Source organism: Podarcis muralis, chromosome 15 (genome assembly GCF_964188315.1).
Source record: "Podarcis muralis chromosome 15, rPodMur119.hap1.1, whole genome shotgun sequence".
Classification (NCBI taxonomy): domain Eukaryota; kingdom Metazoa; phylum Chordata; class Lepidosauria; order Squamata; family Lacertidae; genus Podarcis; species Podarcis muralis.
Genome location: NC_135669.1, coordinates 30,648,325 through 30,664,637, shown reverse-complemented (window position 1 = coordinate 30,664,637; position 16,313 = coordinate 30,648,325). Strand labels below are relative to the sequence as shown.

The window sequence follows — 16,313 nt, the reverse complement described above, 5'->3', positions numbered from 1 at the left end:
GCTCTGCCTCCACAGTTTGAGGCAGCAATGTAGAGTTGGAAGGGACCACGAGGGTCTGTCTATAGCTCAGCCCCCTGCAATGCAGGAATCTTTTGCCCAATGTGTTGCTCAAACCCATGACTCTGAGATTAAGAGTCTCACACTCGCTACCAACTGGGCTATCCTTGCTCTGATGTTCTTAAGGTAGCAGATGCAAAGGAGTCTCAAGCTACAGATTTAAGAGATTAAAAAATGGAAACGTTGAGAATCCCTAATGCTTGCTTGCTACTTTGGAAGCAAAGGCAGGTGAGCAGGAACTCCCAGATCGGCAGAGGAATCCAGGAAGATTTATAGAAGCATCCCTTGGTGCAGAACATGAGAGCGAGTTTTAAAAGGATGGTGCCGCCGCCGCTGTTACGAAAACATGAACAGGCACGCACAAATATTCCTCACATTTTTCTTCTCCCTCTAACAATTATTTCTTTTTCTTTTTCTTTTTTTAAAAAAGGCACAGGGTCTCCAAATTAGATTTCCATCTTCTTTGAAGTTCCCAGAGATGCTTTCTTGCTAGGAACATGCTTGAGGTTGGAAGGTCAGCGAGGAGGGGACTGCAGGGACTGCTTAAGAGAGCTGGGGAGGGCAGGTCAAGAGTGTTTTCTGCATCTTGGGCTGCGACCCTAAACACTCACGGGTTGGGAGAGAGAACCTTGTAGAGTTCAGCAAAACTCACTTGCATGTTAAGACGCATAGGGTCCTCCTGGGCACGGGATTATAAACACAGAGAACACAGCTGGATCAAGCCAATGGCCTCTCTGGTCCAGCATCCTGTTCTCACAGTGGCTGACCAGATGCCTCTTTTGGGAAACCCTCAAGGAAGAGCACCAGAGCCCTCTCTCCTCCAGCAACTGGTGTTCGGAAGCATTACTGCCTCTGACTATGGAGACAGACCAGAGCTAGGATGGCTAGTAGCCATTGACAGCATTACCCTCCATGAATTGGTCCAATCCTCCTTTTCAGCCATCCGAGTTGGTGTCCGTCACTGTCTCCTGTGGGAGCGAGTGCCATAGTTTTAACTACGCACTGTGTAAAGAGGAATATCCTTTTATCGGTCCAGAATCTCCCAATGTTCATTTTTACTGGGTGCCCCTGACGTCTAGCCACTGGTGCATGATGAATTTTTTCATAAGGGGAACATTTAGGGCCACAGGCGCAAGCTCGTGAGGGCGATCGGAGGGGGTGACATCATATGTGTGAGCATTGCCCTCCCTTCCTAAGCTGGGCAGAAGCTTCCCAGGCTTTGGGAAGGGGACTAGCCTAGTCCACCCACCCCCCCAGTCCACTGACCACACACTGCTGCGGTCTAGCACTATGAGAGAGGGAGAAAAACTTTCTTTCTGCATCACCTAGTCCTGGGCATATATAATCATCCTCATGAGCATGAAGCATAAGAGCACAAGAAGAGCTTTGCTGGATCAGGCCAGTGGCCCATCTAGTCCAGCATCCTGTTCTCACAGGGGCCAACCAGATGCCCCACTGGAAAATCTGTATGCAGGACTCAAGCACCAGAGCCTTCTCTCCTCCTGTGGTTTCCAGCAACTGGTATTCAGAAGCATCACTGTCTCCAGCTCACATCTCAGTGGAGGATCCACAATATACTGATGAGCTGCAACCTCCTTAGCTTTAATACCTCCAAGGAAGGAGAGCCCACCTCCCTAGAGTTGGTCCTGCTGCTGGACAGGTTTCAATGTTAAGAAATGCCTCCAGGTGTTTAGCTGCTATCTTCCTCTTTGCAGTTCCCCCCAAATGCTCCCAGCCATGTAGCAACAGAGAGCAAGCCTGATCCATCTTCTGTTTGACCAAAATCCATCAGATACTTAAAGGTCCTTATTATCCCATCATAGCCATATCTTCTCCAGGTCTTTTGGTTTCCAGACTCCATACCTTCCTGGACACCCTCAACTGGGTGTGCTGCAGTTTAGGTGTGTCAGGTGCTGCCCTAGGCTGAGTTAGACCGTTGGTCCATCTACTTCAGTGTTGTCTGTACTGACGGGCAGCAATGGCTGTGCAGGGTTTCAGACTGGGGGCATTCCCTGCCCTCCCTGGAGATAACTAGTCAATTAAGCTTTCATAGAATCATCGAGTTGGAGGTGACCCTGAGGTCAACCCCCTGGTCCAACCCCCTGCAATGCAGGAATATGCAGCCGTCCCATATGGGAATCAAACCTGCAGTCTTGGCATTATTAGCACCACGCTCTAACCAACTGAGCTATGCCAGAGATTGAACTTGGAAACCTTGTGCACGCAGAGGAGATGCTCTCCCAGTACAGCCCTTCCTCTAAAACCAGCCTAAGGCTCCAGTCCTCATTGTTATGAATAAAGCTCTGGTTTAAATAGGAATCTAGGAAGCTGTTCTATATGGAATCAGATCATTGGGGTCCATTCAGCTCAGTATATGCTAAGAGGGGGGACATTCCCAGCCTTCCTGGAGATGCCTGGAATTGAACCTGGATGTAAAAACAGATGCTCTGTCACTAAGATACAGCCTTGTCCCTGTGTATAAAACAAGGGTTGTGGTTTGGAAGAAAGGGCTGGTTTAAGCAGGAATATGGGAAGCTGCCTAATATCGAGTCAGGGCGTTGGTTGATTGAACCCAGTATTGTCTACACAGACTAGCAGCAGCTCTCCAGGATTTCAGACAGGGAGGGAATCTCAGCCCTAGCAGGCGATGCTGTTGGAGACCTTCTGGATGCAAAGCAGGTGTTCTTCCACCTTCCCCAACAGCCTGCCAACTTCCTTAAAGAACCGGGCGTCATACTTCAGATGCATCCTGAGCAGGTCACCCTCCTTTGCAGAAAATAGACTGCATCCAAAAGCAATGGTTGGAATCTGTGCTGTGCCTGCGCAGGTGGAAATAAAGGGCAGCTAAAATAATCAGAGGCTTGGACCGGAGCAATTCCTCTGCCAAGGAAGGTTGCAGCATTTGGTAACGTGGAAGAGAGGATGACACGGGTGTATAAAATAGTGCCCAGTGTGAAGGAAACATGGGAGAGTTTTCTCCCTTGTAATGCTAGAACTTTGGGTCGTTTGCAGAAATTGCCCCACACAAGATGATGAGGGGCTGGGATTACTGCATTGGAGGGGGTTGGGCTAGATGACCCTTGGAGCCCCTTCCAACTCCACAATTCTATGATGCTTTTAAAAGGGGATGGCAGATTCATGGAGGAGAAGGAGGCAATACCTCCTGGGAAGTGCAAGGGTGCTGGATTTGATGGAGGGCATAACAAATTAAATAACGGAAGTCCAAGAACTGGGCTTCACATCGATTTCACAGGTGGCTGGCAACTCTGATTTTGTTGTGGCTTATTGTAAGAAGGGACTTGTCTACTAGAACCCGTTTAATCCCATGTGTGAAGTTTACTGGGAACGTAAAAACAAGAGCACAAGAGCCCCCTGAACCAAGACAATGACCCATCTAGTTCAGCATCCTCTTTTCACATTAGCCACCGAGATGCCTCTTCTGGGAAACCCCGCAAGCAGAATCCAAGCACAAGAGCCCTCTTCCCTCCTGAGGTTTCCAGCAACTGGCATTCAGAAGCATCACTGCCTCCTACTATGGAGGCATGAAGGGGAGAGTTGCTCCTACAGTCTATTCCTGCTTGCAGGTTCCCCACTGGGGCATCTTGTCGGCCACTGTGCGAAGACGTTGGGCTTGATGGGCCACCGGCCTGATCCAGCAGGCTCTTCTTCTGTTCTTAAGAAGGGACTTGTTTTGACTAATGTCTGCAGGAGACTTTGTGGATATTTAAGTTATAATTAGGATAAATTTAATAATTATTCATAAAGGAAACAGCTTATAAGAAGTAAAGAAGGAGGCCAGATACAGGATAAAGGAAGTCTTTTATTTGGTTGTTTGTATGTTATGCTTATTGTATTTCTGTATTGGGGGGTGGGGTGTTTATGTTATGTTGTAGATAAAATTTCCATTAAAAATTATATATTTTTTTTAAAAGGGACACGCGAGGTCTTGGATTGGTCCCAGGGCTCATACTCCCAAAGAGTAAAGCTAAGGTGCAAACAACCAATAATTTGAGCACGTGCAGAGTGCCTCTCCCTCTGATGCTGAATTGGCACATGTGGGATTAAGGGCAACAGGGTGTGATTGGCAGGGTGTGGCGGTGATGACGGCTACTGGCTTAGACAGCTTTGAAACGGGGATTAGACAAATGCATCGAGGAGGAGGAGGAAGAGGAGAGGTCCATCGCCAGGTAATTAGGTTGCGTAGAACTTCCATGTTCAGGAGCAGTCTAGCTCCAAATATATCACACAAAGCAAGGCGGGTGCCTTCATGCCCTGGAGAGCCCTCTGGTTGGCCACTGATGCAGCTGGCCTCTGTGGGCCACCATCCAATCTCCCTTGTGGTTTTTTTGATCCCTGGAGAGCGAGTGCAACATCTCTGCCCCCCACCCCAGGCTCCCCCTGGGTGTGTGCTGGGCCCTTCCTTCCTTCATCAGAGCTGGGGAGAGAGAGAGAGAGAGAGAGAGAGAGAGAGAGACATTCCAATCCCTTCCTTTGCCTATAAAACCATTTCTTTTGTCGGTGGGAAATTTTTGCAGGGTGTGATCACCCAGGCAAAATAAAGAGCTCCTTTGAAGTGCGGGCAAGTTACTTAGTGAGCGCCTGGGGGTGAGAATCAGATTCCTCCCTCTCTGGAGCAGGGCAGGCCTGTCTGTACAAGCTGGAAGGCGAAGAGCAGCGAGCGAATGGCCCACAGCGAAAGGAGAGAGAGAGAGAGAGAGAGAGAGAGAGAGAGAGAGGGAGAAGCCTGCCAAGAGTGAGCTAGCAGGGTTTCCAGTGTGTGTGAGAGAGCACATCAGCGCACCTGCCCCCGGACTCCTTTAAAAGACCCTTCCCTGCCTGGAATCATAGAGCTGCAGAACTGGACAGGACCCAACGGGTCATCGCCCTGTCTCAGCCAGGCCCTCCGCTAGTTGCTGTTGTCCAGGCTTACAATTTGTGGTGAATCGCTGTAGGAGCTTTGTCAAAGGGGTGTCTCAAGAGGCAACCCAAGAAGAGCCACAAGCAGAGCTCACAAGTGGGGGGGGGGGGTGAAGGCCGCCACCTTCCCTTGCTGCATGTGATATTCAGAGCTAGACTGCCCCTGCACATGGAGGTTCTGCTGGAGCATGATAATCTTATGATAAAGCTCTCCCCCTCCATGCATTTGTCTAGTCTCAGGTTGCTGGAGAAGCCCTGTGCAGTGCCAGAGCACCATCAGAAGAGTCCCGTGCAGCTGGATCGGGGCAAAGGTGGGGGGGGGGACCATGTAGTCCAGCGACCAATCAGGTGCCCTGCTGGGAAACCCACAAGCAGGACCCGAGTGCAGCAGTGCTCTCCCTGCTTGCGATTCCCAGCAACTGGCATGATTCAGAAGCCCAGGACATGGGCATTGCTGCTAGAAGCTAGCCATGGATTTGCTTTATTATCTGCCATGAAATTGTCTAATTGGCTTTTAAAGCCATCCAAGCTGGTGGCCTTCGTGTGGGAGCAAAGGATACCATGGTTTCAACTATGTGCTGTGCAGAGAAGCACTTTTCTTTTGTCTGTCTTCTTTCTTCTTCTTCTTCTTCTTCTTCTTCTTCTTCTTCTTCTTGACTTTTTAGTTTGGAGAAAAGGCGAGGAAGAGGCCACATGGTAGAAATATATAAAATTATGTGTGGCATGCAGACAAGAGCTAGAGGAAAGCTTTTTCTCCCTCTCTCACAACACTAGAACTTGTGGATACACAATGAAGCTGAATGTTGGAAGATCAGGTCAAATAAAAAAAGAGGACTTTTTCACGCAGCACAGAGTTAAACTGTGGAACTCCCTCCCACAGGAGGCAGTGATGGCCACCAACTTGGATGGCTTTAAAAAAGGTTTGGGCAGATTCATGGATAAGGCTGTCCTTGGTGACTGGCTCTGCTCTGCCTCCACGGTTGGTGGAAGTCATGCCACTGAATACCAGTTGCTGGAAATAGGAGGGGAGAGTGCTCTTGCGTTCGAATCCTGATTTCTAGTTTACTTATTTCGTAAGATGTATATACTGCTTGAGTGGTTGGCCACTGTGAGAACAGCGTGCTGGACTAGATGGGCCATGGGCCTGATACAGAAGTCCCTTCATAGAATCATAGAGTTGGAAGGGACTCTGAGGATCATCTAGTCCAACCCCCTGCAATGCAGGATTATACAGTTGTCCCAGCCAGGGATCGAACCTGCAACCTTGGCGTTATCAGAACCACGCTCTAACCAACTGAGCTATTTGACTTCTTAAGTTCTTGTGTTCTTAAGTTTTGCTGTTATTTATTAATTTTATCGGTCGCTTTTCTTGCTACCGCAACTCAACGCATGCAAAATAACACATGCATATATTAAAACCAGCATTAAAAAAAAAAAAAAACAGTCTAAAAGACACACACACACGAACACACATTAAAAAACAAAATTCAAACCCATGTAAAAACATCATGGATAGTTTAAAGCCCAAAGGCCTGATGAAAAAGGAATGTTTTCACCTGGGGCCTAAAGATATGGAGCAATGGTGCCCAGCGAACCTCCCTGGGCAGAGCATTCCACAAGTGGGGAGCCACCACCGAAAAGGCCCTGTTCTTTTGGAACCCCCCTCCTCCATTGAGTTCTAGAATTTTTAGGGGGTGGGGAAATCTCCCTAATTTGATAATTTACACTGACCCATTTTCTATGCCTCCCTTACTTGCCTTTTATCCAAACTAAAAAACAAAACTCCACATGTTGTGACTATTCCTTGGAGGGAAGTTGCTTCAGTCCCATAGAAGTATAGAATTGTTGAGCTGAAAGGGACCCCAAGCGTCATCTAGTCCAGCCCCCCACAATGCAGTTCCATTTACTGGGTGCTCAACTATGTTTCCAGTGTTGGGTTTTTAATCTACGTTTACATGGGCTTATCCCAAATTCAGGTTTATCCTGTCCTTTGTTATAAGGATACACCTGTTTGATGCTGATCTTTCTCAAGCCCAGCTGAATCCGCCCCAAAAGGGGCCCATCCAGTCCAGCAATCCTGTTCTCCCCGTGGCCAATCAGATGCCTCAATGGGAAACCCACAAGTAGGACCCGAGAGCAACAGCAACTCTCCTCCATGCGGTTTCCAGCAACTGGTATTCAGAAGCATCGCTGCCTCCGACCCATCTAGGTCGGTGGCCATCCCTGTCTCCTGTGGAAGTGAGTTCCACAGTTTTAACAGTGGTACCTTGGGTTAAGAACTTAATTCGTTCTGGAGGTCTGTTCTTAACCTGAGGTACCACTTTAGCTAATGGGGCCTCCTCCTGCTGCCGTGCCGCCAGAGCATGATTTCTGTTCTTATCCTGAAGCAAAGTTCTTAACCTGAGGTACTATTTCTGGGTTAGCGGAGTCTGTAACCTGAAGTGTCTGTAACCTGAAGCGCCTGTAACCTGAGGTACCACTGTACTTGGTTACCACTCTTCCGGCGATTCCAACAACAGGAAGAACTTTCTGATGGCAAGAGCTGTTTGACAGCGGGACAGGCTCCCTTGGAAAATGGCGGACTCTCCTTCACTGGGGGCCTTTAAGCAGAGGTTAATCTGCCAGGGATCCTGTAGCTGTGATCCCTGCATTGCAGGGGGTTGGGCTAGAGGACCTTTGGGGGTCTCTCCCAGCTCCATGATTTGACGAGGTCCCCAGTGCCAACTGGGCGCTCCTTTCCCCCTCCTGCCTAGGCGCCCCAGCCTCTGCCAAATCCCGCCAGATGCCCATCCCAGGCTGGGACTTCTCCCTGGGCCTCTGGAAAGAGAGAGAGAGAAAAAGACAGAGTGCCAGCCAGTGGCTCCTCCCTGAGCCCAGGCGGCTTCTCTCTGAGGTGTGTTGGACGGGCTCCAGGCAAGCATCGAAAGGCTCTTTAATAATATCTGACGGCCGGGTAAGAATTCGGGCAGGCGGCCAAAGCACACAGAGCTTGTAATCGTTAACTCGGTCTGTAAACAGTTCAAAACGGCACTGCAGAGGCCATCAGTTATTACATGAGCCAGGCGGCTTTTCATCTCTCCCGCTCAGCCAGGCAGGCTCATGGCTCCCCCCCCCTCCCCGCTTTTCCTTTTTTGTTGCTCCTGCCTCCCCACCGCAATGGCTGTGGGACCTGCTAGCAGGGGTGGCGTGCAGCACCCAGGTAGGCCCAGCCGGACAAAGGAGCTCCAACTCCAAACGGCTGACCTTCAAAGCTGCGCCGAGCCGAGGGCGAGTTCTGAACCCAGTGGCAGGCCTAGAGGAAGCAGGCAGGGCCCCTGGTGCTGAATCAGGCCCTCAGGGTCCATGTGGCTCAATGTTGCCAGCACCAGCTGGCAGCAGCTCTCCAGGTTTTGAGAGGCAGGGTTCTCTCCCATCCCTACACTACCTGAAGTGAGCCAGTGTGGTTTTTGTGGTTAGAGTCTTGGACTAAGGCCCAGGAGAGACCAGGGTTCAAATCCCCACTCTGCCACGAAGCTCACTTCCTGACAGGTTTGTTGTTGAGTGACAGAACCACATATGCCCCTTTGAGCTCCTTAGAGGAGAAGGTGGGATATAAACACAATATTTTATTTTTTAAAAAAAGATGCTGCCAGGGTTTGATCTGTATGCCTTAAATGGCTGCTGAGGCTTAGCTCCAGCACCTATTTTCAGTGACTATGTTCAAACCTGGAACTCATTATTCTTGTTAATTCCATCCATTGTATGCTATTATTGTTGTAGTTATTGCTACCATAATCATCCTGGAACTTGGTTATTTTCCTGATTAATCCCCCCCCCCCCCATGAAATATCCTAAAAATTAGTACTAAGCTCATTCCACAGGTTCAAGCATTGCAATTCTGGGGATTCTCCTGACCCCCCCCCCCCCCGTGCTGATTGTGGAAACCCCTTGCCCCAGTGGGACTCGTTGCATGGGCTTACGGTGCTCTCCACAATTTGCGAAAGGACCGGAGCCCCGGAAACCTTATAGAGCTGGAAGAGGGATTAAGAAAGAGCGTCACTTTTCTAATTTCCTCCTTCAGCCCTTATGTACTTTTCCTCTTTCAACAAGCCTTTTTAATGAGATATCTTTCCCAGTCCGCATCTGTCCTGGGATTGTTGTGATATGTCGCCATCGCTTTATCTTTTGTGTGTTTGCCAACTTAGGCTCCTGCTGGAGGAAAGGAGGGATACAAATTTGAATAATCATTTTCTTGAAGGAAGAAAATGGGAACCACTTTCACCATTTCATCACCAAGGAGGAAGTGTGTGGAAGTGGGGTTGGAGGCTCAGAGGCCTTGCAAGCATCAGGGAAATACCTCAATGATGTCCTTGTGCCCATGGGAGGCAGAGTGAGGACCCCTGCCTCAGACCCTGCCCAATAACCTGCCCAATAACATGGCTCAGACTCTGCCTAATAACCTGCCCAACAGCTTGCCTCAGACCCTGCCTAATAACCTATGGTTACAGCCTCCTTTAGCCATCCTTCCTCCATCTTTAGCATTTTGATGTCCTGATTCTTTTCACTTACTGACATGTTACTGATTGACCTCCCCGGCCCAATCCTGTGGGCTTCAGTGCCAACGTGGCCGCTGAAAATATCAGATGGAATTTGTCCCCTCATAGTACCACTGGATTTTGATTTTGACATAGTTCCCCCGACCCGTTGTCCAGCCTCAAGCATGTCCTCTCAACCTCAGTTTCCCCTCCGTGAAAATGGGCACTCTCAGCTCCGAAGTGCATTCTGTATCTGGAAGGGTGAACCTCGAAAAACTCAGTCTCTGTGAATTCTGATGCAATCTGACCAGATTTGGACTGATGTGAAAATCGGGATGTCATTTCCTTTTCACACGCCTGCAAATGTTGCAATAATAATAGTAATAACAATGCATTTTTACTGTTAGCGGCTCTGGGTTCTCATGAGTGTATCTTGTAATTACCTTTTCACACTTCTGCAAATTTGGCATTATGATTATTATTAGTAGTAATAATGCTGCACTTTTACTATTAACCACTCTGGCCTCACATAAGCCGAAGGGAGAGGAAAAATAAACTATTATAATTCCTTTTACTCAGTCAGCCCTTCCTCTCATGAGAGCCCAGGGCGGCTAGCAGTAAAAAATGTGTCATTAAAACAAAAGTAGAATATACATTAAGAATCTGCATTGCATTATTCAAATGGGTTAATTCCTATTAAGCCCATGTGTGAAAATGGCCTTTTAAAACACATTTAAAGTGTGTATGTTAGGGTGAAATACATTTAGGAAGGCATATACTGAGATAAAATACATAAATATGGGTTGAAACACATACCGTATTTTTCGCTCTATAAGACGCACCAGACCACAAGACGCACCTAGCTTTTGGAGGAGGAAAACAAGAAAAAAATATTCTGAATCTCAGAAGCCAGAACAGCAAGAGGAATCACCGCGCAGTGAAAGCAGCAATCCCTCTTGCTGTTCTGGCTTCTGGGATAGCTGCGCAGCCTGCATTCGCTCCATAAGACGCACACACATTTCCCTTTACTTTTTAGGAGAGAAAAAGTGAGTCTTATAGAGCAAAAAATACGGTATTTCAATATAGATTTCTGTGCAGATTTTATTTGTTAAAATCAGATTAATGCAGAAATGGAACAGGGGAGGGAGCAATTTTTTTATGAGCACATTTAGAAACGAGAGCCAGCGTGGCACAGTGGTTGGACCAGACCAGGGAGAGACCAGGGTTCGAATCCCTCCCTCGGCCACAAAGCTCACTGGGTGACCTTGGAGGCCAGTCAGCCTGCTTCACAGGGTTGTTGTGAGGCTAAACATGAGGACGAGGACATTGTTCACCACCTTAATCTCATCAGAGGCTTATTGCATATAAATGCAATAAGTAAGTAAATAAATAAATGGATACGAAGGAGTCCTGCTGGTTCAGGCCAATGGCCCATCTACCCCAGCATCTTGCTGTTATAGCTGCCTCTCCCACCGAGGGGTGCCAACTTACCCCCCACATTGAGGGGGCACGGCATCACGTGACTGGTTCTGCCCCCACCCGCCGCCCCAGCAATCTCCCGGCAACAGCAGGGGGTAGGAAACGTGGATCGTGATCTTCATCCTCCATGCCACCCTTGCCCAGGGCATGAGCGCTCTCCTGGCATTGGCGGGGCATGACGGCCCCCTCAGTATTGGGGGGGGAGCTTAACCCCCCCCCTGCCCACAAATATTGAGGGGGCTGAAGCCCCTTCCACCCCCTATAGTTGGCACCCCTGGGCCTGCCAGATGCCTATGGGAAACCTGCAAGCAGGATCCGAACATCAGAGGCCTCTCCCCTTCTGCGGTTTCCAACTACTGCAATTCAGAAGCGTTGCTGCCTCTGACTGTGGAGCCATCCATAGCCTTCTCCTCCTGCCTTGGTGTTTACGCAGCCTGGGTCCAGCCCCTTCATGTCGCAGATTGCATCCCCGTTGGGAGTGAAGATAAGCTGTCCACTCGGAAGAGCTCCTCTATAAAAGCTTGTGCCAGTTTCCCCTTAACCAACCACGGAGCGAGGCGGGAGAGGAGAGCGGTGCTATCAGGCTTCCAGTGGAAGAGAGATATCCCTTGATCCTTTGCCAAGGTCCTGGAAGCAGGTGCGAGCTCACCTTTGGTCTAACAGACAAGGCGGCCCAGGAAAGCAGATGTGAGGCAGATGGCCCCTGCCTCCTGCATTCATTCATTCATTCATTGAGAGCATTTCTACCCTGCTCCTAAAAGTCTTCGAGAGCAACTGACGTACAATAAAAACAAGAGAGTCCCTACTCTGCAGGCTTACAATCTAAAAAATAAATAAATACATGGCACACGAGGGAAGAGGGACAAGGAGGGAAGAGGAAAAATCAAAACCTGGGCACTGATTTCTAAATAGCTGCTATAATGTCTAGCTGGCATAGTTTGGGGGCCAGGAGGTGCCTGATGGGAGCTGTGTCTCCAGCATAGTTGATGGAGTGGGTCTCTTGTTTCCCATCTCTCCCACTGAGGCAGCAAGATGGACTGACTTCCCCCAGGTGACAGGTGAGGGAGAGGAGGTCTGATGAGACGGACATCTTCTGCAAATATTTGGGGCTTGGGGGAAGGTGACCGATGGAGCACCCTTTCTCCCCACCCATTTCTTCTTGGTTTTGTTTCCTTTCCGGACTCCGGATACCCCAGTGAAGACAGAATTGACTGATCGATAGATTGCATTGATTGATTGATAGACTGGTTGTGGTGTTGGTTTTCTGGATCCGCCCCCCTAAGTAAATTCAGGGAATTTGTATTGGGGGGGGGGATTTCCCCTGCTCTAGCCAGCAATCTAAATTAGCGTGTTTATTTTACTTGCGTTTAGTAAACAAAGTGGGAACCTTTGAACGTGGCCACACTTGCCTCAGATTGAATTTGCAGCTGGCATTTTGCAAATGGTTGCTAAAGAACTTGTGAAATGGAAAATTTTCCATGGAAAAAATAAAGGGAAGAGGTTCCATTTTGGAAAAGTTTCTGCCCTATATTACTACATTACTGGATACCTGTAGCTGTTCCACCTTGAAGGGGCTCGGCAACCCATGTACATACTGAACATTTTGCATTTCCAACCCCCCACCCCCAAAACGAGTAGAGTTGCAATGATCATAGGAGCAAATCTCCCACCCCAAGTAGCCCACGCCCTAGAGATCAGGGGGGCAGTTTTGGTGCAATGGTACAACATCTCAGCAGCCCTGGGTCTTCCGGACAGCTTGGATTCTGGACCCAGCTCTCCTTCCACAGGGCAAGTAAATTACTTTCAGGGTTGTTGTTTTACAATCAGTCTTAAAATTTGTGAAATAAATGAGTAAGTGCACTTTGGGATGAGCTTGCAAGCCCTGAGGTGCTTAGTCAAAGCCATCTCTGTCCAAGGAAGAATGGGACAAGAAATTCCAAAGTGTCCTTTATGAACACTTGGGATAAACTTGCACAACCAATGGCTTCGAGTTGCAAGAAAGGAGATTCCAACTAAACATCAGGAAGAACTTTTTCGACAGTCAGAGCTGTTCGACAGTGGAATGGTCTCCCTCGGGAGGTTGTGGACTCTCCTTCCTTAGAGGTTTCTAAGCAGAGGTTGGATGGCCATCTGTCAGGGGTGCTTCAGTTGCAATTCTTGCCTTGCAAGGGGGTTGGACTAGATGACCCTTGGTGTTAATTCTACAATTCTATGATTCTAACCTGAGGTGCTTAGTCAAAACCATAACCATGAGATGAAGTCGTCCTTTTCGTCTGGGTGGGTGGGTGACTTGCAAACAGTTACCTCATCTGCAAAAAGAATTCTCTATGTGGGCTCTGTCAAGAAAATTCCCGTAAACTGGATTATTTTGCTCATTTATTAAAAAATATTTGTGTTCCGCCCTTCATCCATTACTAGGATCAGTTAAACTGGAAGTGAGTTCACTCTTTTTCTCCCTCAGGCTTTTGATGATGACCAACTGTTACCAGATGGTGTTTGGATTCGCAGCAGCAATTTCCCCCTATAAGAGTGGTTTGGATGCCCTGCCCTCAGAGGCGGATGGAAACCATAGAATCATAGAATTGTAGGGACCCCATGGGATGCCCCTGCAAGGCAGAAATTGCTACTAAATAATCCCTGGCAGATAGCCATGCAACTGCTTCAAAATCTTCAATGCAAGAGCATCCACCACCTTCTCAGGTAGCCCATTCCACTGTCGAACGGCTCCTACCGTCAGAAAGATCTTCCTGATAAACAGTCAGAATCTCCCTTCTTGTCATTTGAACCCATTGGTTCAGGTCCTCCCCTCTGGAGCAGTGCGAAACAGCCTGCCTCCATCTTCTGTGGGACAGCCATTTTCATATTTGAAGATGGCTATCTTATCATATCAAACCGAGCTGTTCCTGGGAGAAAGCTGAGGACTGAGTCCTGGTTTCGCTATGGAATGGAGAGATGAAACAGGCAGTCAACACAATTGCCCCCCGAGCACCCTCTGCAGCGTGGTGAAAGCCCAAGAGGCAAATTTGGTATTATGGAGAGCTCTGGGCGATGAAGCAAACGGCTCAAGTTGCGCTCCAAAGAGATGACCGGCAGAATCCGTGACCAGGGGAGTGAGACAGTGGAAGAAGATTGGCAGAAATTTAAAATATATCTTAAAAATTGTTGTAACATTGAGGAGTGCTGAGATGTTATGGTGTTAAGAAACAGAGAATTGCAGCTGTAAATCATAAATTTAAGGAAAGTATAATGAAGATGAGTCAATTAATTAAATGGAGGGTTGCTGTCAAAAGGAAAAATAAGGATGCAGAAAAAGGGAGGTGTGGGGAAGTCCGGGAAATAAGGTGAAGAAAAATAAGTTTATGAAATTATACATGTTTATTTGTTTGTATGTTTTGTTTTGTTTTATTGTTTGTTTTTATTACATGTTTGGAAAATTAATAAAAATTATTTAAAAAAAACAAAAACAAAAACAAGTTGCGCTCCAAAGCTGACCGAACACTGATTAGCACACATAAACTGTGCCTGCCATGTCACAGTGCAGGCTGTGAAAATGGCTCATTTTGTGGCTTGCACTGCATCCTCTTGTAGCCGGCCAGCAGAGTTATTTTGGACGGTCTTGAGGTTTACTGACTCCCACTGTGAGGGAGGGACCTCTGGAGCCTCCAAGGACCTGCTGTGACCAGCTAGCTAGGCATTCCAGGGCTAAAGTAACTCATCTTTGCAGCGACCTTGAGTCCTCAGTCATTGCTTCCAGCACATAGTGGAACGATGGAGCAGTGGAACTCTCTCCTGCAGGTGGCAGTGATGGCCACACACTTGGATGGCTTTAGAAGAGTTCTGGACAAATTAATGGAGGCTATTGATGGCTAATAGCTCTAATGGCATCAATGCTCCTGAATACCAGTTGCTGGAAGCCACAAGAGATTGGATTAGTGCAATCCACTCTATGTGAGGCCTTCCTTGCACGATCTGGAAGCTGCAGTTAGTGCAGAATGCTGCAGCGCAATTGCTGAAGAGACCGAGATCCTATCAGCATATAGCACCTCCGCTCAGAGATCTGCCCTGGGTGCCTATTTGCTAGTGGGTCAAGTTCAAGGTTTTACTCTTGGTATGTAAAGTGCATAACAACATGGGACCATTTTGCCTGTGAGATCGTCTTACCAAGTCAACCGCTTCAATCTGCGGAACTGGCACTGCTGCAGGTGCCACATAATATCCGTTCTGTCTTTGTAAGAAATCCATCTTTTAGTGTGGCAGCACTTATACTATGGAACTCCCTGCTTCTTGATATTAGGCAGGTGCCTTCATTGTACTCACTTTGGTGCCTGCTAAAAACCACTTTTGTTAGGGCAAGCCTACCCAGATGTTTAGAAAGTCGATGCAAGTTTTAATCTGCTTTTAGTCTATAATTATTTTAACTTTTTGCAAATCTTAATTTGTTATTAATTATTCCCATTGATAATTTTATTGTTTTATCTTTTTTGTAAACCACAGTGAGGGCTTTTTTCCAATCAAGTGAAGTATATATTTTACGAAACAAATAAAACAAGTCTAACTGGTGCCCTCCAGATGTTGCTGTACTACAACTCCCATCACCCCATATCCTTCACCATGCTAGCTGCTGGAGCTTCTGGGAGTTGGATTCCAGTCCTGTAATGCCAAGAAGGCGCTGGTATATAAATGAAGCTATGGTAGACATTTTGACAAAGCTCTAGGTCAAGCCTGTTACATTGTATACTTAGTTGCCTTTGAAGTGTTGCTGCATACCTCGTGGCTTCACCTAATACTGCGATGCAGTTTTCTCTGCTGCATCTCCATGGTGATTCCCCCTTCCTTTCTCTCTCCACAGTTCCACCCCCTGTCTCTGTGCAACACCAGCGAGGATGAGCACACGGTCCCAGGATTTGTCTCCATTGTCAAACTGGAACGGCCTGACCGCGATCCCCACCCCTGCCTGTCCTTGGCCAACAAGGTATGTGTGTGCATGTCGTTGCAATCAGAGCAGACCTGACAATCTCCTTTCCTCCCACTTTGCAAAACTTTGTGATCACCTTCCCACACTCCTATATTGCCAATCAGCGGCTCCAACCTGCATTCCATTTGCATCTGCTAAATTTATATGCATAGATGGCTCTGGGTAAGTTAAGAGGGCAGAGGCCTAGGGTCCCTCCAGCATTGCCCTTTGTGGTATATCCGGCTTCCCTGTAAGCAAGTAAAATAGCTCTCCAATTCTTCATAGGCTCTGTTTCCTTGGGATTTCCGCTGCGAAAAGGCAGTGCAATTTGCAGCAACATCCCTGATGGAGTCCCTGATCAGTCCTTCGTTTCCAGTTCTAGGACTGGACAA

General features: G+C 47.9%; 1 protein-coding gene across 1 annotated transcript in view; it reads left to right on the top strand.

Annotated features, from left to right (window-relative positions):
- The window catches only part of RNF43 (ring finger protein 43), a 50,281-nt gene that overhangs the window by 14,778 nt on the left and 19,190 nt on the right, over positions 1-16,313 (top strand). Inside the window, exon 2 of the mRNA XM_028708232.2 lies at positions 15,817-15,939. Within this exon, the coding sequence (XP_028564065.2) occupies positions 15,817-15,939 (123 nt within the window). The remainder of the gene's footprint in view (positions 1-15,816; positions 15,940-16,313) is intronic.